Source organism: Pteropus medius, unplaced genomic scaffold (genome assembly GCF_902729225.1).
Source record: "Pteropus medius unplaced genomic scaffold, Ma_sr-lr_union100, whole genome shotgun sequence".
NCBI lineage: Eukaryota > Metazoa > Chordata > Mammalia > Chiroptera > Pteropodidae > Pteropus > Pteropus medius.
The window spans coordinates 13741086-13767125 of record NW_024349799.1 but is presented as its reverse complement, the minus strand read 5'-3'; the positions used below and the strand labels follow the sequence as shown (position 1 = coordinate 13767125).

General features: G+C 35.3%; 1 protein-coding gene across 5 annotated transcripts in view; it reads left to right on the top strand.

Moving 5' to 3' along the window:
- Positions 1-26040, top strand: part of SSH2 (slingshot protein phosphatase 2) — a 223245-nt gene that overhangs the window by 115233 nt on the left and 81972 nt on the right. The window contains exon 1 of one of the 5 annotated variants that reach the window (XM_039886177.1): positions 11865-12196. The exons of the other annotated variants lie outside the window; for them this stretch is intronic. Within the exon in view, the coding sequence (XP_039742111.1) occupies positions 12069-12196 (128 nt within the window). The 5' untranslated portion in view covers positions 11865-12068. Of the gene's footprint in view, positions 1-11864; positions 12197-26040 lie in introns of those variants that run through there. 5 annotated transcript variants of the gene reach the window in all.

Genomic DNA, 26040 nt, shown 5'->3' with positions numbered 1-26040 from the left:
AAAATACAATTCCATAACCTTGCTTTCACCTGAAACTAAAATTTTATTTTGATTTCTTGAAAAGACAGTCTGTGTTTACTGCCTTCTTTGTCAACTCCCATTCTCTCTTAATCCACGAAATCTGACTTTTGTTCCCTCCACCACTCAAACTGCTACTCTCATGAAGATTTCTAGTGAATACTTTTTGGTCCCCATCTTAAATGATACTGCTAACCATTTCTCTCTACAGTTCTCACCTCCTTTGGCTTTCTTATCATCATTCTTTGCTGGTTCTCCTTATGTTCTCTGCCCATAGCCTCGCAATTGGTTTCACCAGCAATTCTTCCCCTTTCTGTCTAAAAGCAAATTTTCACCAGGAAACCATCCTTGCCTCTCTTTTACTTGATAGTATAAATAAAACTTTCAACTTTTGGAGGGACATGGAGTCATTTGAAAAGCTGGTTAAAACACTAGACCTTTCATCAAAGAAATGTATCCATACAACTTAAATTTGCATACAATTTCAAAGGTGTTTATGGCTTCACATTCTCTATATGTAGTCTCTTGGTGACTTCATCCACCCCATTCTTTATGCCCATGTGCCAAGAATTTTCAAATCTATCCACTTCAGATTTCTTTTTGATCTTTAAACCCTATTTCTAACAGCCTACAATTTCTTGTGTATTCTGTGATTGTCTTTTATATATTTATCAAATTTATTTCTCTTCCAGAGTTTCTTCCTCCACTTATTAAGGACCCCACCATCCACTTAGTATTTTAAGCTAAAAACTTCATATTCATCCCTGACTCTTTCTCCAACATTCAATCAATCCCTAAGCCTGTCACTTCTACCTCCTGAACCTCTTCCTAATGAAAAAAAAAAAACCACAAATAAGAAAATGGTTATAGACTGAAACAAAGAATTAGTACAGACGAAACCATTTTAAGTTAGTGAAATAACTTCTTGAGCAAACATCCAAGTAGGAATCATTGGCATCGGGTTTAAAGTGGATCTGGGCAGACTGATCCTTCTATCCTATTGTAGTAGTACAAGCTTTATCATCTGGGTATTCTCTACCATTTGGCAAAACCTATTTTAATCAAATTTTAAAAGATTTCATAATATAGAGTTTATTTTAGTGGCAGGATTATATAAAATATACATATACATTTTTATCTCAAACTTTCCCCTTTCTCTTTATAACATCTGCTTCAGCTTACTCTAGACCCTCTTCTTGCTTGAATTACTACCTCCTAAAATGATCTCTTTCCTTTAAGATTTTAAAAGGGTCCTTGAGGAAAAACATGGCTACCCCCTTAAGTTTTTTGGATGCCAAGCAAAATTTGAACTCCTTTAGAACTTCAAGTGAACTTAATAATAAATGGAACAAACACATCCATCATTCAAGCAATATCACCCATTGTAGTCCAATATCAGTATGGCCCTTTGGAGATGGGATGGCTGTGGAGAATTAAGATTCCTTTAAATAGGGATAACATCTTTACAAAGAAGACTAATCTTATAGCCCACAAAGGCAAGTATATGCTTTTGTTCTTTTTTCAGTGGTGAGATTTCTTCTTAAAAGAATTGTTTTAAATGTGTGTTAGGTTGCACTGTGGAATACATTCAACTTTAAAGAGTTTCAGAATGGAGGGTGAGGGAGCTGTTGGTTTTGTTACAATTTAATTGACTGTTTAATCATCTACCTCTGTTCCAGTAATATCTAGAATAAATTACTCCTGGTAATAATATAAGAAGAAAATAACTTTAATTGTAATTCATTCAGCATTAGCTAAATCTGTCATAGGCTCTCACTGAAAGCCCAAAATTTTCTATGACATGAAAAGAACCATAATTATAAGTGGTTTTCAGTAATCAATAAATTTCACTAAGGACTTTATTTTTAACAGTCATTTATTATGTCTTCATATTTGCTCAGTTTTTAAAAATAAGCTTGGACATACATCACTAAACGTCAGTGAGATAAAAAAATTTTTTAATAGCACCTTACTTTTAATATTGACTCCATGTTGAAATGATAATATTTTAGATGTATTGGGTTAAATGAAATATATCATTAAAATTAATCTCACCTGTTTTTTTTTCAATTGTGGTTATGGAAAAAAATTTTTAATTTATTTTAATTATTTTCAAGTATACAGTACATTGGTTAGACATCTATAGAGTTTATAAAATGATCCCCATAATTGCTCCCTCTCTCCCCAGACCCTCCACCTAGCTAACATATTAATGCTAACTGCATTCTCTATATAGTCCATTGTTCTCAATTATGTGGAAAGAGCACTGGTATTAGAGTGAAGAGACCTGTTTTGTATTGGTTGCATGACCTTGAAAAGTAAATTCATTGAGACACTTCCTTAAAAAATGAGCATGCTTATTGTGAGGCAAAAATAATATATACATCTGAAAATAACCTCAAATCGCAAAGTATTATTGCATAAATGTTATGTCACAGTGGTATTTTATCAATAGTGAATGTCTTTTGTTTTAATTCTTCTCATAATCAGCTTTAGCAGAGCAGTTTCCTAAGGTAAAGAATTTAGAAGGTTTGTGAGGGGGACTATAAAAATCTTTTAAAAACTTTTAAAAGTATTTCTCTTCTAATTATTTAATATATTCATTTTATTAGAGATGCTTATTAATCATAAATAGTTTTCCAGCTTTGGGCTTAAATCATGGTAAGAGGGGGATTTTAACAAACCATTTTTATGACCGCTCCAAAAAAAGTTGGAAAAGTCAAAGCTGAAATAACTATTTTACAAGAACTATGTGAAGCTAAATCTCAGAAAAATTGGTCTTTTCTCTTTTTATCTGTTATATACCATAAAGCAAGAGCTCAAACAGTAAGTAGACTATCAAGCCTAATTATTGTTTTCTGTAAGTAGTATAGGTCCTTAAGTATCTGAAACCAGTTGATATCCTTCCTCACTGAGATTTTCAGACAAAATATGAACTAGAGGTTTTTGTTTTATTTTTTCAACATTTTATTATATAAGAAGTAAACATGGAGATAAGTTATATAGTAAACACTCAAAAGCACATCCCTCCTAGAGTCAAAGTTAACCTATTGCTATACTGTATTGGCCTTATCAGATATCTATTTATCTATCTATTCCTGAGCTAGAAGTTTATATGCAGGGAAAAAATTTTATTTACTCTTTTATATGTATTTCATATAACAACCTTAAGAAATAAAAAATGTTAAATGCTTTAGAAGCTATAATTTTCCGAACAAATTTTAAAGAAAAATATACCACATACATAATATAAAAACATGAATAGAAAGATAAACACCAAATTCAGGAGAATAATTACATGTACAGAAAGGGAGGAAAGGGCTCATAGAGAAGTTCACAATGAACTTTAACTATAATATTTTACTTCTTAAAATCTGAGGCGTAAAATGTTAGAACATGATATTGCTGTCTGTTGAGTATCTGGCTGTTTGTTATCCTCTCTGTTCTTTGCTGTATGTTTGAAATATTTCACAATTAAAAATTAAAGGAAAAATTTCCTTAGTTTTCTTTTCCCCTGGCAAAGTGTTTTTCACTTAAGATCTTTTGTCTAGTCGGCCTTCCAGCTGAGGTGGATTGAATAAAATTTAACAACACCACATCCTTCCTCAGTTATTTGATATACTAGCTAAAGAATGATTACGAAGTGCCCCCTTTCTACTAAGGATTGAGAAGTATAACTTTTGCATACTTCTTGGCTTTGCCTAACTCAGAGGGGAAAAAAACCTCCTTGTATTGTACTTAAATTCCTTGAAGCTATTAGACATGGTTGTTGATAAGTATATAACTGTGTAAGTATGTAATTTTGCATGTTCACCTGATTTTAGAGAAGAAAGACATGGAAAGTGAAATTTGGCCAGGGAAGCTGATACATTAAAACTTGTAGAGATAATAGATGCTGCCCAGCCAGGACCTGGGAACTTGACTAGTCTAAACAAACTGCACAGTACTAAATTGCTTGTGAAAGGGCTGAATCAGTACTGCTGCGATTTGAACTTTTGGCTCCTGAAAGTCTAGGGTAGACATGAAAATAAAAATAAAGCCCTTACCTATACGGTTGTGTTCCAGACCCTCTACTGGATTCTCTATATAAGGGAGGCATCTATCGAAAGAACAAAAGGCAGCAGGAGAAAGATGAGGCAGTGAAAAGGAGTCTTAGGGGCTTCTTCCTATACTAGGTGTGAGAGAGTGATCGCCCAGGGAGAGAAAATCTCCATCATTGATTTATTGATTCCTTCAGGAAATATTTATCTAGAGCCCTAAGGAAAATACGGTGGGATATAGTATAAGGGCTCAACCAACCAGAATATATTTAGTGCTTATGACTTGCCTAGCACTGTGCTACGCTCTATGAAGTCCATAAAAGAGAGTTACCGTGTCTGATTTGCTCCAGCAGAGAGAGAAGTTATGTGGCATAAAACAGAATAAAACCTTGAATAATAATATAGATTGTAAATTCTAAAGGAGTTAAAAATGTCGTAGTATACTATAAACCAGGAATGGAGCACTGGACTTAATCAGAAGACCTAATTCAAATCCTAGCTCTGATACTTGCTATATAAACTTGGGCAGGTCCCTTAATTTCTGAGCCTCAGTTTCCTCATCTATAAAATGAAGTCTAGCAAGTTTTGCTTACTTACCTATACACAGCATTGCATTAAGAATCAAGTGAGGATGGGTGTAAAAACACTATTGAGTTTCTAATTATTGAATGAAATGAGAAATGAACTAGGCCTTGAAAAATGTTTTACATGGATAACCTTAAAGGCTAGATAAAAGTGGGCTCAGGGAGGGAGCAACTGGAGCAGAGAGGAAGATGAGACTCGGATATAAGAGGACAGTATAAAAACCACCTAATTATAGCAAAGATTTGTTTTGGGAGAATGGGTAAAAAATACTTATGCCATAATGACTGGATTATGGTAGGATTTAAATTATAGAGGACCTGAAGGCTAGAAGGAAGAGTTTGGACATGATCTTAAAGGGAATAAGGAAGTATTTGGGGGTTTTGAGTAGGAAATTATTAAAAAGGTATGTAACTTTTATTCATTTTGATAATCAGTATCTAACAAAGTCCCTGGCATACAGGTATTCAGGATTAGTCCAACTCAATTCAGTTAATCTGTCAACAATATATGAAACGAATTGGACATATCTAAGCCTGGAGTCTAGTCTTCTTATCACCTAGATATTAATCTGGTTTATCTTTTTCTTTAACTGTAACAAGGAATGATAATACCTGCCCAGCTAATGTGTTGATTTCAAAGGTCAAATTAGATGACGATGCCATAATTATCCACAAATACATTAAATGCCTTCGTCATGTTTGATGCTATGTAAAAAAAAAAAAAAATGGAAACAAAAAAATTTATAGATATGAGAAAGATGTCTTGCGATGGATATTAGTTTGAAATGCAAACTTCTAAAGGATCTAGTAGCAAGAGGATGGTATACAACAGCTAAAGGATATCTTAAGGCTATATTTAATACTGAATTAGGTTCCTATTATTGTCAGAACCTGTGAGGCCTAGCTAGGGTCAAGTAGAGGAGAAACCACCAAGTGCAGTAAGGTAGGTATTTAAGGTCTCCAGGAATTCTTCCTGTTGGCAATTAACCTTTTCAGACTTAACCTGTTCTGTAGTGAACCTCTGTCATCATGGAGACAGTGTAGAATACTGGTTAAAAAAACAGGTTCTGGAGTCATAACTAGCTGCGTTTGAAATACTGCTGTGTAGCCATAGTCAAATTGTTTAACCTCTCTGAGCCTCATAAAGATGATAACGGAATCATAGGGTTGTTTGTAAGAATTAAGTGAGATACTGCATGTAAGAATTAAGTGAGATACTGTATGTAATAAAGGATCTGGTACACAGTGAATGTCAGCTCAACAAATATCAGTTACTGTTTTTATTTCAGCCTCCATTTTTTGTTACTCCCAAATTCACTTCCCATTTTTCTACCTCTGTCTCACCCCATTACAGGACACTGAAGGCCACATTTGGCTCATTCTGTAACATGTTCTACAGCACTAACAGCAAACAAGATCTTCAAATATATTCTGAATTTTAAAAATTATATAATCTTCAAAGTAGTTTAAGTATTACATATATTTAGTTATATTCTAAGTAATTATTAGAAATCAATAATCCATAATATAGTTCTTCATAATATTTTTTATAATTTAATGTATTTTTAACTAACTGCCAATTACACCTCTAGGTATTGATCCAACAAATGTATTCTCATGTATGCACAAAGATGGTGTGAAAGCATGTTCATAGTGATACTGTATATAATAATAAAGATTGGAAACAACTTAAATGTCCACAACTTAAAAGTAGAGGACTGTTTAAATAAATTATATATAATTATAAAACAATACTATACACTCCTTTAAAAGAATGAGGTAAACTATATATAAACATGGAAATGTCCAAGATATAGTGGTAAGTGAGAGGAAAAACAAGAAGCAGAATATATGTATAATATAGTTCTATGCATGCGGACATGTGTGTTTCTTAAAGGACAGCTACAATATATTAATGTTTGCGTATGCAAGGAAAATTTCTGGAAATAGGATCAGTCATCCCTGTGAGTAGGATGGTGGGGATGAGAAGAGTGACTTTTACCTCTGAATACTGAAAAAAAAAAAAAGTTTTAATCATTCAGCATGTAATACTTTTATTATTTCTTTAAAACTAGTTTTTAAAAAGTGTTTAAAGAGATAGAGGGGATTGAATGGTTAAATATTTTGTAAGGTATGTTGGATGTGAAAAGTGATCTATAAATGCCTATTATTTTTACTGAACAATAGAGTACAGGGCTTTTGTAACCTGAAGAAAGCAGTTCAGCATCTCTTCCTACTGGGGCATATGGTGGTTAAGACCATGGGGGATAAATGCCTTAGAGATTGCCTCTCATGGATTTGATATGCAGATCTTTTAGTATTCCCCACTGCTCTTATGGTGGAAAATTCCATGGGAAGGAGTAGAAGGGCTCAGTGACATTGTTCACCCAGTGTTTAAAACTGTTGTCAGATATTCTTTTAAATAAAACTATTAGCCACATGGTGATTGCAAACCTGATTGTTTTTAAGAGCCTTTGTTTACAGTGTTTGGTTATTGTATTGTATGAAGAGTGCTTTTGACTAAATGTAGAGAGATACCTCATGGTGCTGTCTGCACAACAAGTTTGAAAATTAGAGGTATTATCTTGAGAGTTTTATCCTAGTGTTTTACAGATTAATAGGAGACAGAATGTTTTGCTACTCCAGGTAACAAGCTTTTTGTTTTGTAACTCTTTAAAGTGTTGGTTTTCTCCCTTTTGACACTCAGGGGATTAATTTACTATTTATTTCTTTACATCATACCCTTAGAGAAAACAAAAATACAAATGGATCTTCTGATTGGTATACTGTTTTTTTCTTATAACTAGGTATTTTTAAAATAAAGTTGTATGTTAATGCTATTTCAAAGCTTAAAAATACAAAAATCCAGTGAACACTGCAGATCTCCCATTACTACAGATTGCAACATTGAGTTAATGTAATTAACTACCTGTCAAACAATAATAATAAAGACCCTCAGGACGAAATGGTGGTATGTAGGAGAAGTTTGCATGTGTTTTAATTTTCATTCATTCATCAACTTCTCACCCTAAATACAAACAAATATGACTAACTTTCTGATACTGGAAGCTGATTGGCCAATTTATGGATGATAATAATGAAATTTTAGTACTCTCTTGTTCACAAAACACTTTTGTCTATGTATCTTAATAAAATTGTGAGGTAAACATTACCATCCCCACTTTAGGATTAAAGAAACTAGGACTGGAACAGATTAAGTTTTGACCATGGACAAAGTAATTTGAATCTAGAACTTCCGATATCAGACTCATTACCATTTTAGTGTTGCCCACTTTAGCTACTTTTCAGATTAATGGAGAAGAGCATAGAGTATTATTTCTAGTCAACATCTTCATTTTCTCAGTGAATAGATTAAAATGAACAGTGGCCTTGACCTTAAGGTTGCCAGACTTCAGAAGTCCCCCTGCCCCTACTGCCTCCCCACCCAACTAACTCTCTCTCATCCTCCCTCCCTCCCTGTCCCTCTCCCCACCCCTCAGCTTTCTTAATGACCTGAAGAAAAGCACTTAGGTCTTTTCCCTAGTAAGAGTTTCTACTTCAGAGAAATAGTCAAAAGATAAGATACATAGAGGAGTTAGAAAAGCAAAAAATAATAATAATAATAATAAATTAATTAATTAATTACAGTCATGTACTCTGATGTAAAATTCCTCACCAGAGACGTAAAATTCCTCACCAGAGACTCCAGCCTATCTGGTTTTACCCCTGAAGGGCAATCTTGACCTTTCTTTTCGCTCTTGAGCTTACAGAGCCAGTAAGTCCAAAGAGTAGGTTTTTGTGCCAGGCATTCTTTTAAGTGCTTTACATGTATTAACTTAATTAATCCTTACAATAATTTTATAAATCAGGTACTAATACTGAACCATAGATTAAATAACTATCCAAGTTTTCACAGCTAATGGTACACTAAGATTCGAACCCAGCCTGTTAATTCCAAGGCTAGAATTTTTACCTGCTGGGCTCTTCTTTGAACTAGATGACTGTTTATCTTAAATGAGTTAAATGCATTTTTCAGGATCTCCAGATTGAATGAAATTCCTTTCCTAAGGTTCCCAAATCTCACAAAAACAAATTTGGGGGCATCCCTTTAGGGTTTTATTATCTCATTTTACAGATGAAATTAAGTGACTTGGTCAAAATCTTAGTTAATTATTAAGTGGCCGTGTTAGAACTCTGGGTTTTGGCACACTGTTTTTGGCACTATAAACTACTACTGTCACTTTTTAGCTCATTAGCTACCATCAGTTCAAGTGATCCACCCATTGTGAAATTTTGTTACAGCAGCTAAAGCATGTCCATATCTTTCACTCACATTTCAGTGCATCTTTGTGTCTTTCCTGGAATACAGTTAGGTCAGCATGTAAGTCTCTGGTTTTATATGGTTTTACAGTGTTTATATCTTATGGAGGGACACATGAAGACACCTTAATGGAAATACCTTATGGATATAAGGGACAGCTATTACTTTAAAAATTTTTTAATGCTTTAACATATAATTCCATAAAAATTTAATTTGATCATAGCTAATAGTGTAAAGAGCAAAATTAACATTTTAGAATATCCATATTTCTGAGCCTTGAAATGGTCACCAAATGACATGACAAAATTTGTTTCAAATCTAACTCAAGCAAGAGTGTGAAGAAATCCAGCAATTTTTCTACAGGGACCTTTGTGCAGTTTTGTTTTTGTTTTTGTTTTTAAGAGAAAGCTCCTTTTGACTTCATGTGGAATAAAAAACTAGCTTAGTTTATTTCATGCTGCTCAGTCTAATTTGGAATCATTTTTGAAGTCCTAGATGCTTGGGTACAGAGAGCTTGCTCCCTAGAGCCTTGTTTCCTGACAGTGGAGAGTAAAAGATTAAATTGAGCTGAAATGAAATTGACTGACATTTTGACACTGCAGATTGTGAAAAGAAAGGGAATTTGTTCAACTTTTTAAAAGAGACAGCAGAAAGAACTATTTCCTTCAAGGTACTCCAGTTTGCAAAGATTATATAATTTTTTTCTTAAAAAGCCGAGAGGCATGTTCTAGCATTTTCCTAGTTTCCTATATTACAGTTCAAAGGGAAAATTTAACTATGAAAAGCTTTTGAAAAGGCCTGGATGGGGGTGTTAAAATACTCTCCTTCAATGAACAGGCACTGACAGAGGTCTTTTAAGGAGAAAACAAAGGACTACGCACTTCTAGGGTGTCACTATAGGAACCTATTTATAAAAGACAAGTATACATATTTATGGAATCTTTATCTCTATCATTTTTAAATGCAGGAGATAGTAAGTGTGAACTGAATAAGATACATTTCCTGCTGACTTATTTTTCAGAGATGCGATGATTATCATGCCATCATCTTTCCTAAAAGGCATCATTTAGTGTCAACGTCAATAAAATCCCATCTCTGCTGTGTCATGAAAGGAACCGGACTCACCTTAACAGTGCTGTTCTAAACAGCCTGCTGCTTTTTTTTGATCACTGAAGGAGGTCGTAATAAATTACAATCTGGAAGAAGTTTCAAACTGCAAGTCTGCCAGATATTTAAAGCAATTTATTTTGGGGTGTATCAGCAGATTTTTTCTTGCACTGCCATTTGAGTGTCTGCTGACGCAGCCTGAACAAATCTTTCAAACATTTTTCTTCCTAGAGATGGATGAAGATGATGATGCACTGGACTCCAAGATCCAGACCTTTCATTAACTCTTAACTTGCCAGTTGGTTCCTTCCTATTACCAGATCTGTAGTAAACTTAGACATCTATTTCCAGTATGAGTTTGCAGTATTTCACATCCTTCAGTGCCTTGGCAACAACTCTAATTTTTATGGAAGAATTGGCTAACAAAAGAGCGATTCTGGTTTTAGGCACAGAACTTATAGTTCAGATTATTTCATTACTAGTATTTTGAAAATTGCCAAACTTCCCAACAGAAAGAGGTCTGAAAATTTATATAAAACAAAGACTTATTTTTTCTTGATTCTAACATGTTGTGTCTTATAGTGACTTTTCTAATTTTAGTCTCATCTCATAGTGAAATCATTTTTTTTTTAATATTAATGTTTGGCTCTGGAATTCCTAAGGCAGCTTTATTGATATATATTTTAGCCATTTATTCAGAAAAGCTAAAAATACTGTTGCCTAAAATATTTGTTCTGATAAGACTGGAAAGCAAGAGATAAGGGAGCTAACTTTTATTGGGTGCCTGCATGGGGCCAGCCCCTTTTGTAAGCCACTACAAAGAGCGTGTGGGAGGGAAGAGATTCTCATTTTACAAAGAGCTGGTTCCTGGTCAGGTGAAAGGCACTGCTCAGTGAGTTGTTAAGAACATGATAAAGGCTTAAACTCCCGAAAGCATCAGGGAATAAGGTTGCGTGAGAAATGCCCTAGATCAGGAGTCATAAAACTGGAGTTCCTAAGTGACATTAAACGAGGTCATCTGGCTAGACCCCAAATGTTTATACACGTCTGTAATGTGAGGATATAATCTCTAGCCTGTCTTCCTTCCTAAATCATTTGGCACCATATAGTTCTCAAGCACAGCTGCACATTGGAATTACCTGGGAAGCTTTGAAAACTACTGACTTCTAGATCCCAACCTCAAGAGATCATGATTTGATTGGTCTGGGGTGCAGCTAGATATTGGGATTTTTAAAATCTCCACAGGTGATTCATGTGTGCAGCTAAAGGTGTGAATCCTTGGTTTGGAGATGGTTAGGAAAGCCTCTTGTAAACTTATTTACAAGGTTTAACACATTACCGACCGTGTAGATAGTTTTCTTTTCCCATAGCTTCAAATGTTTTGCTTTAAAAAAAAAAAAAAATCCAACTAATCTGTGAATGGCCCCAGTCTTTAGCACACAGGAAGCTTGATAAATATTTGTTGCTTTTGTGAATGTACAGCCTTTTAGAGTTTTAGAATCATTTGAAACATGAGGTTTGTTTGCGGTTTAATGTATAGAGCGGGTTAAGAGACAGGAGCTTTCTTTTGAAACATTCCCAAGAAATGCAAGCCTTTCTTGCTCAGCCTCGGTTCGCTTCACTCCTTCACCCACGCCACGGCGTCTTGGGGCCCACCCTTGACCCCAGGTCTGGACGCACGCAGCGGACCTGGTGGGTGCCACGAGCTCCGGGGCGGGGCATTGGCTGGGCCGACCCTCCGAGCCCGCCCAGCCCACCCCGTCGCGGCGCCCCGCCCCGGACGCGGGTTGGGGCGGGCTGGTGGCGGCGCCCGGCCGCCGGGACTCCACAGCCGAGCCTCTGGGCTGCGGCGGCTGCCTTCACGACCCGGCGGGCCCAGTTTGGCCGCCGGGAGCCCGCGCTGCCCGAGCCTCCTACCCCACGGAGCCCAAGGCAAGCGCCTCGTACCCGAGCCCGGCAGGGGCCAGGATGCGGACCTGAACTCCTAGAACCGGACCCATGACCCTGAGCACGTTGACCCGCGAAAGGAAGGCGCCTCCCGCCTGCACCTGCAGCCTCAGTGACTCCGACATGATCCCCTACTTCTCCGCCAACGCGGTCATCTCACAGAACGCCATCAACCAGCTGTGAGTGCACTGTGCGCCCTCCCGCCCTCCGGGAAACCTCGGAAAAAGTTTGCTTTCAGCAGCCGCCTTCCCCAGCACTCTAGGGAGCCAGCGAGCGAACAAGGGCGAAATTGCTGTCTGCGTGCTTGGAGGTCTTGGGACGTCCACGGGATAGTGGGGTGGAGATGTGGGGTAATTATTGGAGGCAGAAAGTGTCCCCGAAGGGTGGACGGACAGAAGAATCTTTTGCGAGATTCCAGTAAACTTTGAGGGAATCTGAAAGTGGGATCGGTCGTCCCAGGGAAGTTGTCTGTGGTGCCCGAATGACAGCCGAGCTGTATGGTACTCGGGAGACTCTGGGGGTGAAGGGCTGTCTAGCTTCTGAACCTCCGGCCGGAAACGCTGGGACTCCCTTGCGGATCCTGCTGGTAATCAGGCTCCCGTGTTCGTTGTTATGTTTTTTGTTTCAAATAAGTTTGCAAGTGACCATAGGTTTCTGTTGGAAGGCGTTCACACAAAGACAGTTCATTCTTTGCTCCCGCTGATTGTAGTCTGGAGTTATTTCAGAAAACTGGATTCAGTAGTATGGCTGTTTTCTGTCTTCCCCTGTAGTAATACGTGCTCACAACCCAACCGTGCATGCACATCTTCATGCACTAAAGTGCAAGATTCAAGCGCATCTTTAAATCATCACTATTTTTAAAGTCTCTGGAGTTGTCCTTCCTTTTACTTTTGTGGTTTAGCCATTTCTGAGAACTGTGTGCTGAAGCTTGTGGTTAATCTCACCTCACAGTTATAAAGTGCAGAATGGAGGAACTACCATCTATTCAAGTTGCACCCTTAGACTAGTGGAGTGGTTTAGGGTTACTATATAGCAACAATTTGATCTTCGTAGTGTATTAGCTCTCACTCTGAAGTGCCTTGGGGAGATTGACCTCCTGAGGTTTTCCCACATTCCTGGCACTTAATGCCTCTTTCTTCTTCCCAGGTCGACCCTGAAGAACTTTTTAATGTCCAACATTAAATAGAAACTTTCCATTATCTCTTGTTAAAAGTCCCAACAATGCCATGTAAAGTCATTTATAGATAATCTTACATCTAATTTATTATTTTAATTAATGGTTTGCACTCCGAACAAATCAAATTAAACTTATTTGAGTTTCAGCTTTTTCCCTATGTGTAGATTCATAGTAGAGATCCTAAAAAAATAGCCACTCCCAAAAAGTGGTTTTACTGTTCCATACTGTAAACTCTACAGAATTAAATCAACTGCTTATTTGTATTTTCTCTTAAATAAAAAGGACAAATGGTGTAGAAGAGAAAGAGTGAATTATATGAAACTAGATAACCAATCTCAAAATAATAGTGTTACAGTACTTTAAAAATAAAAAAAGGCAGTGGGAGCAACGCACATGTCCAGTGGAGGAATAAACAAAATGTGGTATATGATACAACTGAATATTATTTCAGCTTTAAAAAGGACGGAAATCCTGACAAATTCTGTAACATGGATAAATTTTGAGGACATTATTCTAAGTGAAATAAGCCAGTGACAGAACAAATACTACATGATTCCACATATATGAAATACCTAGAGTAGACCAGTTGCCAGGGGTTGAGAGAGGGAGAATAGGAAGTTTGTGTTATATAGATACAAATTTTCATTTGAGGAAGAAGTAGTTCTGGAGATGGATGGTGGTGATGGTTGCCCAACAATGTGAATCTATTTAATGCCATGAAATGTACACATAAAATGGTTAAAAGGGCAAATTTTATGTATATTGTTTTTTAAAAGATTAAACAAAATTTAAAAGGCAGAGCTTCTAAGCTTTTCTTGGGAGGTGGAAATTTTGAATCTTGTTTCCTAGTATAAGCAAGACCAGATTTCTTTTCCTACTAGTGTCTTTGGGTAAGTCATTTCATTTCAGTTTCTTCCACTGTAAAATGACGATACAGTGGTTCCTACCCCAGAGGGTCATAAGAGATCATATGTACAGTAACATTCTACAAACTATAAATCCCCACAAAAGAAAAAAAAAAGTTAATTGAAGTTAAACAATAACCAATAGCTGCCATTTATTGACCACTTGTCACTGTGTACAGAGTTTAATGTATGTTATCTCATTTAATCATCAGAGCAACCTTATGAACATATTTGTTCTGTTTACAGATAATGAAGCTGAGGCTTAAAGAAGTTAAATAATTGCTCAAGGCCGTATAGCTGGTAAATGACAAAACTGTCCTTAGAATCCAGGTCTATTTCCTGGACAGATGCTGTTAACCACTATAAAAATGATATTCTGTTTTAGTAGTTGCGAGGTCACTTTTGAAACACTCTTAGGAATTATCTTTTAACTGCTGATGTCTTCAACTTAGTAGCAAAAACATAATTGTTATACTAGAAATTTTGCTGCTGAAGTAGCCTGTTAAAGAATTTGAAGAATATTGCTCTAAAGATTTTTGTCTCTCTTTTGCCATGTTTTTTCCCTTAAAAGAGACTTGCTAATATCTTAATATTAACTTATTCTAAAATGTATTTGTTAATATTGCTTTACTCATATTTTTATTTAGCATTTATAGTGTTGCCCGGTTCATCATCAATTAAATATCTTTAGGGATCATTCTGAATAAAACCCTAAATTTTATTAACTTAAACATTTGCATTTTTGGCACCTAGTGCAGAAGTTTTTAATTTGGGAACCATGGTCACCTGGAGTTCTATGGATTGGCTTCAGAAGGTCATTGAACACCTTAAGATCATATGAAAATGTTGGGTAGACAAATATATTTTTTAAATCAGATTCTCAATGTGATTTCAGAAAAGGGCAAGAATCTCTTTCCCAAAGAGAAGTACTGCTTATAAAGCCTGATGCTGTAAAACTCAACTGATGTGAGCATTTATTTCCCAGTGGTGCCGGATATGTAAATAGCAATGACTAGTGGAAGCAACTAAAAGATTAAGATTTAGGGGCCTAAGTGAAGACAGTCAAAAAATTTAAAGTGTTTGGGGAAGGGAGTACTCTTAGCCCAGAGATTCTCTTGCCACTGCTGAGGACCCACTCATAAGAGCTTTTTCTCATTTGCTGCATGAGATTTGCTGTGGGTTTAGAAACCAAGTAACAAATCCTGTGAGAACTGTGTCAGTAAAAAGGCCAAAGTGAGAACCTAGGGGCTCTCTTGTGGAGGAAGTTCATGAACTTTAAAGTATGGCCTTTGGACACCTATTTTGGTGACTTCACAGGCTCTTTCTAATTTCTTGACTTTTAACTGTTATGTATTGTATAGTTGAAATTAGAGAATAGCTGGGAGCATAACTATTTTATTGAGAATTATGTTAACTATTATTAGATTAAGGTCTCCCTTTGCCATTGTATAAAACTCATCAAATATGGTGTTATTTTTGACAATGAAGAACATTAAGTGATTGAATAGTTACTATCATAAGTGTTAATCCTACTGGAAAAAATATGGGAGCAACTCAGCATCATCTAATCAAACTTTAAGAGTCTTGGATCAGACTGCTGAAATTATCATGAAAAGTTCCACTCCTTTTAAGAGTATACATACTTTTTAATAAAAACAAAAGTCTAAATTTCTGAAAAATACAGAAACTTATTTTTAGAGAGCCAACATTTAATCCGTGAGAAGTGATCACTAAGTGGGCCAAGGTTATATGCGGAACAAATAGCTTTTTGGAAAAATAGGTACGGGAGCATTTGAGATCTTGCTTCCCTGCATATGTCGTCAGTTTGGCTCAAATAAACTCATAAAAATTCAATAAAGAAAAAGTAAAGTGGTTCTTTTCGTGTCTTCAAACGTTCAGAGAAGGTTCAGGAGTTAGATAAAATGCTGGCAAAACTACCATTAAAACAGTGTTCCCATTATGAAAACCTCTGATCAAAAGTCTTAAAACTTAGGTGCTTGAGAGATGACTCGATTTGTTAATGAGGTTACCTTGAGTTTTTATCCTTGACCTAAAATACTTGTATTTATTTACTTGATTTCATATATGAGTTTGACTTTCTAGCTGAACATCAGTGCTTTCTAAAAGCTCAAGCTCAGCAACAGAGGAGTATATCAAGATGATTTTCCAAAACATACCTTTTCATGAAATTGAAAAGTGGAAACAGTTTTATTTTTGTGTTAACTAGTAATAGTACTAGTGCTCTTTCAGTTTTGCTCTATAGTTACCCAAGTGATTTCACATGTGCTCATCTCTGAACTTAAGCTTGCATCAGAATCACCTAGGTGACTTATTAAATTTAAAACATGAGTTGCTGCTCACACCCCAGAGTTTCTGATTTTGTAGGTATGGGGTGGGGCTAGAGAATTTGTATTTCTATCAAGTTCCTAGATGATGCTGGTCCAGGGACCACACTTTGGAGATTATACCCTTAAAGTATTCTGAGGCATATTGGGCAAGTTGTCATCCACATTTTATAGAGTAATAAACTAAAAAAATTGAAATGGTGAAGTGATATTTTTGCACAGGGGTTTCATGATTTGTTATTGGTAGAATGAAACTAGAACCAGCATTTTCTATCTTGTGATCTAGAGCTCTTAGGATCTGCACTGGAAGTGAGATAGATAGATAGATAGATAGATAGATAGATAGATAGATAGATAGATAGATAGATGGATGGATGGATGGATGGATGGATGCATGCATGCATAGATTAGATAGATCTTTGTAAACATAAACTTTTCTTTAGATAAATTTCTAGCAGTGGAATTTCCTGGTCTAATGGAATGTATATGTTAAAAATTTGATACATACTGCAAAATTGCCTTCTAAAAAGGCTTTGCCAATTTGCCCTTACCAGCTATAAGGATATATCTTTCTTTGCACCTTCAACCTTGGTAATAATGACATTAAATAGTTAATTTTTTTGCTATATGCAGGCATTATTTTGAGCCCTGTGCGTATTAGCCCATTCTCTCTTCTTAACAATCTTATGGGTTAGATATTACCCTCAATTACAGATAAGAGGCATAGAGATGTTGAGTAACTTGTCTAAAATCATACAGCCAGGATGGAAACACAGGCAGCCTGATCCCAGGGCCCCTGCTTGAAAATACTTCTCTATTTGCAATCCTCTTTTTACTATAGACGTTTAGCATCCTTTTATATTTTTATTGGCCTTTTTCATTTTTCTATGATTTGCATGCTTGTACTTCTAACCATTTTTCTATTATCTGTTTTTTTCTTTTTGATGTTCTTTATACATTCTGAATACGTGGAAAAAATACTTTCTACCAGCTTGTTGCGTGTCTTTAACTTTGTCTTATTTTTAGGTAGGCAACTCTAACATTGTCTCTTATGATTTTAGAATTTTGTATCTTTAAGAAACCCATCTCACCCACTCCCAGGATTATAAAAGTATTCTTTTATATTTTTTCTAATATGTCTATACTTCTATTATGTCTATACTAAATATTTTACTGTTTAAAACATCTGAAGTTTATCTTTATAGCGTGAAGTAGGGATCTAACTTTACCTTTTTTCCAAATGGTAATCATTTATTCAATACCATTTATTTAGTCCATTCTCACTTCAATGATTTAAAATGCTACACTTACATTAAGTTCTAATAGGTATTTAGAGTTTGCTTCTGTACTGTTAAGTCCTATTAATAAGTTTTTCTGTTCATACACCAATACCATACTGTTTTACTTAATATAGATTAAGTGGTTATTTTGATATCTTGTATGGCACGGCCTACCTCATCATTATTATTTTTTAAAATGTATTGGCTATTCTTGCTTAGTGTATTTTCCAGATAAGTCTTAGAAACAGCTTGTCAGTTTTCACTTTTAAAAAGCTTGTTGGGATATTGGGGTGATCACTTTGTGAGTTATATGGATCTCTAATCACTATGCTGTACACCTGAAACTAATATAATATTATATCCCAACTATAATTGAAAAATAAAAAATATTTAAAAATTCTATTGGAATTGTGATTAAAATTGTACTGAATTAGTTTTGGAGAGAATTAACAAATTTACAAAATGAGCCTTCCCAATAAAGTATGTGTGTCTACTTATTCACTGTTTTTAAAATGTCCATTTAAATTTTACACTTAACTCATGTAATAGTTACTTTTCTTATTAAGTATATTCATGAGTGTTTCATAAAGTTTTTATTGCCCTTCTGAATGAGCTCTTCTTTCCCGGGACATTTTTCTATTAGTAACTGTAGGTGTTTAATAAAACTGTTGCTTTTGTTTTTATATCAGACCACCTTGCTAAGCTCTTACTTGGTCCTAATATCTGATAGATTTTCTTGACTTTTCTGGGTGGATCATTATATCATCTGTAAGTGAGTTTTGTCTCCTGTTATTAACTCATTGTTTTGGCTAGGGCTCTAGTAATATTAAATAGTTGCAGTGCTAGTAGCCTTATCTTGTTTTTCATTGTTAAAGGAATGTTTGTTATGATTTGTAAACATATGTATTGTGTGCTGTAGGTTCTGACATAGACCATTCATCAAATTGAGGGCATTTTGTACTATATTCCTAATTTTAAAAAATTTTAAAATTAGTTATCGTTATTGAATTTTATTGAATGCTTTTTGGACATCTATTGGAATGATAATTCATTCTTCCCTATACTGATAATGCAATGACTTATATTGAGTTGCTAAAGTTGAATCATGCTTACACACTGTTCGCATTATTTAACATATTGCGGGATTTGGTTTACTATTATTTTATGTAAGATTTTTTGCATTCAAGCATTTGTTGAATCTTTGATGCTATCTTTGTCCAGCTTATGTCTGATTTGTAGAATGATTTAGGTATAGCTTTCCATCTTTTTCTAGCTCTGAAACAGTTGTCTGGCAGAAATGATCTGTATTTTAAGAGCCTGGAACCAAGAAGTTATACACTAGGTGTTATAATTTTATGATTTTTTTTTTTTTTTTTTTTTTGCCTTCCAAGTTTTTTAATTTCCTTGTTCTCATCGAACAAGTGTAATTGTTGTCCATGGTACTTTTAAAATCTAGATCTCATCCTCTGCAGAGACGGGCAAACGTTATTAGAATACTTGATAATTCAGTGGTTGAAGTCAGGCACTTATTTGTGATTTAAAGGCTTTTTTTTTTTTACCTCTGGTTGGCAAAGAGACTAATATTAATAGATAAAAGAGACATGAGATGTCTCTTTGATTTTAAATTAATACTGTTTTTGTGATTATTTCAGATTCTTAAATAGAGAATATATCCTTAAAATGTGGAATATTGTGTAAAGGATAATCAGATAATTTTACATTTAGTGAATCTTCTAGATGTTAAGGCCTTAAAATATGAAGGAAAGTTAATGATCCATTGTCAGCATATGAAGATGCATTTGTGTTTTCATTAGCAGTGATAACTTTGGCTTTGTCGACACTTGTGCTTGTTTGAAGTCAACAGAGCAGTAATTGGCTTGGAACCAAAGAGGGTAGAGGGAAAGAGCTCTCAACTTGGGCCTTAATGGAACCACGTTTAACTGAAGAGTAGATACGCACAATGAAGATGAACAAGAATAATGATGTTATGAAGTGCTCAAGTCAAAATTTCTTTTTGATAAATCAAGTGGATTTTCTAAATTACTGCCTCTGGCTTGTGTGCTCACCTGTAATCACTCCTGAAATTGGGTAATTTTTTTAAACTTACACTGAGAAACCACTGCCCAAAGCCAAATAATTAAGGATGTTCTCTATTTCTAAGAGCTGTAGACCTTGGTACAATAGAGTGGCTTAAACTTCTACAGATTATCTTGCTCACATTTCTTCTTGGGTCCCTCCAATAAATGCAAGTCCTCTTAATTACCATATGTTAAACTACCTTGGGTCTAAAGAACAGTGGTGGAGATGCAATCACATATTTCTAAAATTCTAAGGTAAAAGCAAAAAAGAAAAAAGGTATCTTAACTACTTTAAGATAGGGTTAGTACAGCTTTGCATTGTTGACTGATGCAGGATGTTGCTGCCACTAACATAATTAGGTTTAACTTGAAGAAATGTGCTAAGAACATCAAGGCCTTTTTAGGTGTTCTTGTGAATTAGAAAGGATGTAGCAAGTGATTTATAAATAGATTGCTAGTGTTGCACACCAAGGGGCAAATTTGGACTCACTTCTTTTTTGCAGATTGTGTGAAATGAGCAATTCTTGTTTTCTGCATTAATCTGTTTTTAGAGGGGTGTGACCCTTCTTTTAGCAACCTGAAGGATTTGGCATTAGTTGTGTCTATGAAAGCAACAGAATCCAGAAGCTTGAATTACTCTCAAATAAAGGAAAACCTCAGTGTAAACCTATTCTAGAGTCGTTTTTTAAAAAGTTGTGGCACTTTAGTTTTCCAGATGTAGAAGACATAGAATTATTTGATTTTTTTGGTGATGAACTAGATGGTTCAAATTGTTGCTTATGTTTGAGAAAAGTATCTACCTCACTTCAAAGAACTGTGGAGATCATAAGAAAGAAAAATAAAAAGTTCAGATGTGAAACTTTTACTATCTGTACTTAATTTTATTGATAAAAGAGTCATGCAGATATTCATGATCCATAACAGGACATGTCAAGCCCTGAAATTTTTAGTCGTGGACTTTATATTGCTTGTCTTCTGTGGCATCCATATTCATAAAAGTTTATGCCACCAACTATTCTGTTTGCAACCCAAGAAACACTTTAAGCAGCCTTCAACACCTGAGCAAAAGGCTGATCAGATTTATGAGTTCACCATTTTGTCTGTGTCTAGTCTCTGCTGTTCTCTAAATTTTGTATAATAAAAGCCAGTTGATCTCCATGAGGGATTAATTGAATGAGAATGTTTCTGATTTTTCTTCACTGATTTTACATAAGTATGACTTAGAGAGTTCTTAAGGGAGATGCCATTCCTTTGGGACTCTCCTCTGTTCTGGGTACCTTTAAATTGCTGTTTCTTCTAAAGTTAATATACCCAGTTCTCAAGAACATCACAAAATTTTCATTTTCTGTTATTATATCATCTTTAGTTTTGTGGAGAACTTTAGTTTGAGAAGTTGGTGCACCTATGGGGATGTAAATTCTCAATGTAAATTTCACTTCCTAAGAGATGAATGAAATAGAGTCAAACCATGTGCAAAACTGTACTTCTGTGACATTCTTTTGACCAGATTTGGTATAGATCATTCTATCACCTCCACCTCTGATGCTTATCCCTTCCCAATAAAATTTCACACTCAATTCTTAAAGTATCCCATTTCTTAAATATTCTCTTTAAAAATTCTTGAAAGTTCTCAAGTCACATATTCAGAATCTCGTCATTCGTTCTTGTAGCTAATAGTCATAGTCTAGTGTTCAGAATGAAACAGACCTGAGTTCCAGTCAGAGTTTCACACCTATAAACTGTGCAGCCTTGAACATAATATATATAAACACTGTCCACCTTAGTTTTCTCATCAATAAAATGGAGCTTATAATGCCTATGAGGATTAAATGTAATATTTGTAAAGTACTGCTAATAGTAAGCACTCAGTAAAGGGTAGCTAATATTTGTTCTTTTGACGTGAGCCAAAATATAGGAGAAAGAATTAGATTACAGAGTGGTATGCCAGTCTGATGGTAAAAATTCTGTCATTTGCATCATTGTCATAATTGCACCTATCCTGAGTAAAGAATGGGAGATACAAAGAAATACAAGATAGGTTCTACAGTCAGGATGCTCAGTCTGTTGAGGATATAAGTCAAGTCAATAAAAGGATAAGAACACAATTCAGCACATGCTAAGTGCCAGATGAATGGTGCAGTTGGTGCTTTAAGTATTCAGAGGACAGAAAGGTATTGTAAATGAGCCAATTAGTAAAGGCTTAATAGGAGTAGGATTTGAGCTGGGACTCTGACCTTTATTTCTGGTCCTCCTAAGTGTCTTGATTTGTGTAAACAGAGGTAAAGGGGTACTTGAGTGGTAAGAGAAAAGGAAGAACTAATGTGGCATATTATAGCCATATTACAGATAGTTTTCAGTGAATAACAGCTATTAATCATTTGTGTGAAAAAGGGAACCTTAGGCTTTTGTATAGACTGATGATATTCTTTGGGAAATTGCTATGGGCATATTTTGGATATATTATATGGGCAGAATTTTTATCTAGTTTTTATTGAGTACCCTCTGAGTACACAGCCCAGTAAACCAGCATTTGCAAACTTTACATAGCTTATTTAGGAAGGCTGCCAATTTTACAAGGCTTTTGTTATTGAATCAGTACCAGTGGCTGGGAGCATAATGTGAAATCCCCACAGGCAGTATAAGAACAGAAATCATTAAACTATCTGCTAGTTGCTTTATGGTTAAAAAAAGAAAGAGGGAGGAAAAAAGCACATTCAAGTAATCCAAACCAAAACCTCTTTCTCTGCTTCTTCCGAGTGCTCAGCAATAGATGTTATTACATCAGCATCATGTGGTAGGCACAGGGGGCTTATAATATTTACAGTGGAGTGAGCTATAAGGGGTGGGGGTGTGCTGATTGCTATTTTTCCTTGTTCTTATAGGCTTGACTACCAGTTTAATGTCCTGGTTGCCAATAAATGTCATCTTATTTAGTGTTCTCTAAGCAATGTACAGCTCCTTAGTTTCTAAGTCAAATACACATGGAAACCATCCTAGTGGACATGGGGGTCTTTTACACACATAGTAAGCCTACAATTATACATCAATTAATAGAGATCAAGAACTATGTAAATGCCATGTTACATTAAGCCCAAATAATATTAATTTAAAGAAGAGTTGCTGCAACTGCTATAAATTTAGCAGTGTTTTATTATACTCTCCTGCACTGAGAGTAATGGCAAACTAAGACCACGTAAGAGAAACTACGTATTTATTTCCATTTAGTGATTCTAACTAAACAAATATAAACCCGTTGTAATTTTTTTTCAAAATTAAAGAAAAACTGAAGATCGTAGACTGGCTAGTTCTCTCTCTAAAGATTAATAGCTGTTGTTTCAATCATACTTCCTTGGAAGTACTTGAATATATCTGTTGAGAACCAACCCACTTTGACCGTGGCTGTTAATGAATTAGGGCTTGTTCACTTACGTTGCTCTTCTGTGGTCAGTCTCAGTTATTATGGTAGTTGACTATGCCCACACTGCTGGATTCCCTTTGTTTTGTTGACATTTTTGATGCTTGGAGAAATTCTTAGCAAGGCCATATTCCCCGTTGTCAGAAAATGAGAATGTTTATTATACTTTAAAATATAATTTCTAGTCTCTTCCTCAACTAAAATCAAAATCAACAAATAAATAAACAAACAAATGGCAATCTTGCAAATCAGCTTGGGGAAAATTTCCAAATGAATCGATCCCTTTTGCTTGAAAAACTTGTCTGCTTTAATATATATTAAAGTTAATATCTCATTCTTTACCACCCACTCAGGTTAAAAGTAAACTTGGCTGATTTTTCTTTCATGGAACTAGTCTTACTGGTAATTAAAAATCAACAAAGCAAAAAGTATTGGTTATTTTTTAATATTTGTAGATAATGAATGTTTATTATAGAAAAACCAGAAAACATTGAGGCATTCCTCCTCCCCACAATATATTTACTGTTAACACCACCATACATAGGCTTTTTCTATGTATATATATACCTTTAAAAATGGAATTGTGCTCTACTGCTTCATATCTGACTTTTTTTACTTAGCATATTGGGAACATCCTGCCATTGTCCTCAAATGCATTTCTTTCACATTCTTTTTAAGAGTTGTTTGTTTTCCACAGAACTAATTCAAATTCTGCCCTATTGTTGCACATTTTAATTGTGTCCAGTTTTCTGCAGTTATAAACAAAGTTTCACTGAATGATATCCTCATGCCAAAATCTTTGTACATGTCCCTAAAGAAAATATCCTAAAGCTCAATTCTGGGCTTGCTGGACCAAAGGATGTCCATATTTCTGGGGCTTTTGATAAAGTTTGCTAGTTTGCTCACTAGAAATGTACAGTCTACATTTCCACCAGCAATTTCAGTAATTCATTTTCATAGTGTTCCTTAAATAAGTAAAATTGAGATAAACACGATTTTATCCTTCAGTTCATCTGAACTACTTAGCTCAGAAAAGTTGATCCTCGTTTGCCTTTTCTATGAGGAACGTATTTCATACCTAAGCACTGATGGAAAATGCTTTCATTTGTAAGCTATTTGAAAAGAACTGGTGGATGGGTCAAATAATAGTACTTTGATAAGATGAAGAAACTAATTATTCTGAGATGTCATTGAATATATACATGTTGCTTATGAATTTAGCTTTGCTCCCTACATTTTCATTGTATTCTAAAATCATCACCATTTTGACATAGAGTATTTTAGACCCAAAAGATAAGCAAAAAGACTTACCTAGCATCCTGCAGCAGATTAATTCAGACCTTAAACATTTCATTGTTTTCCCTTTAGGAAGTGTTAAGCATAATTTAGATTTCCCATAGTGCCATCTTACTAAGGATACTGAAATTTAAAAGATAATCAAATACATTAGTTTGTTAATGCTGTGACTATACTTATGAGGTTAGAATTTCCTGATCTTATTTATAGGAAGCAGTGTGTATATTTCTCACAGGTGAGATACATTTTTTAGGAACAAGCTGTTATAATTTTTGAAACAAAAGTTTTCATCTGTGAGGCTATATGAGTATTAAATATAGGAGAAAGAAGAGTGTATATATTTCTTAAAGCTTTTAAAGAATCTTATTTTGAATGTCATCAGCAGATCTAAACAGTATCCGGAGGGCCTTCTGGTGGACTTAAATTTAAAAAGAAAAAAAAAAAATGACGAGAAAGAGAAAGGAGTGTTAGAATGCAGGCCACATTTACATGCTGGATTCAGTACTATTGGTTGCCTGCCTCTATCTGAAACTGAGCTGCTTCCTTAATGAAGGTGTATATTTAAATCATGGGCAGAGAAAGTGTTTTCAGGTGAAGTTTCACTTTTTGTAGTGGCAGCAGTCCTGGACATGCTGCTCCAACACAGGATAAGTTCAGCACCTTCTCTTCAGATGGTATCTCTGCCCACAGCTCATCTCTTACATAGCAAGCCCTTTGTTCACCTGAGAGTGGACCTCTGTGGGTTGGCCTGTCCATCTACTGACAGAGACCGAAGGTGACTGATAAGGAGTCCAAAGGTCAAAATGGACTAATGTAGGGTCAGTCTGGCTTTGAGGGGAAAAGGCATCTTTTTGGCCTGCAGACATCGAAAACTGAATTGCTGCCTGGGAAATGTTCAATTCATCAGCTTCAGCCTTTCAGCTCCAGTCAATGAAAAACCACCAGCTGTTTCTGCAGTCAGCAGGAGCAGAAAAGAAACAAAACATTACTTAAAGAGTGTGATTTAATTGAATTGGATTGTGTTAGGAATTTCATTCCAGAGATGACTTCTGTGGCAGTGTCACTTTGCTTACTGTGAGATAGCAGATTTCAAATCAGAAACCAAAGATAATCCACAATCACTAGAGTTCTTTACTGGGTTTTAGAATGGAAGGTCAATTACATTTGATTCAGGTATTTCATTTACTAACATCATCTTTTGGCCTGTTGTTATGATATAATGGAGCATAAAATTGGAAAGGCAAATAACATTTACATTTTGAATTTGAGCTACTGCTTTTTAATTAAATTGGCTTTTTCTAGTATTTTACAATTTTTCAGAATTCAGATAATACAAATATGTAATCAACAACTTGATTAAAAGTCTCCTTTTAGTGATAGCCCTTTAAGTTAGCAGTGGTCCTTGTATATGGAGATATTGAGACTGTAAAGCTATTGTCCTTGTCTTCTAGTCTAGTGAAAAGATTGTGAGCAGGACCAGCTCCATAATTTGCAGGGCCCAGTACAAAATGAAAATGTGGGGCCCCT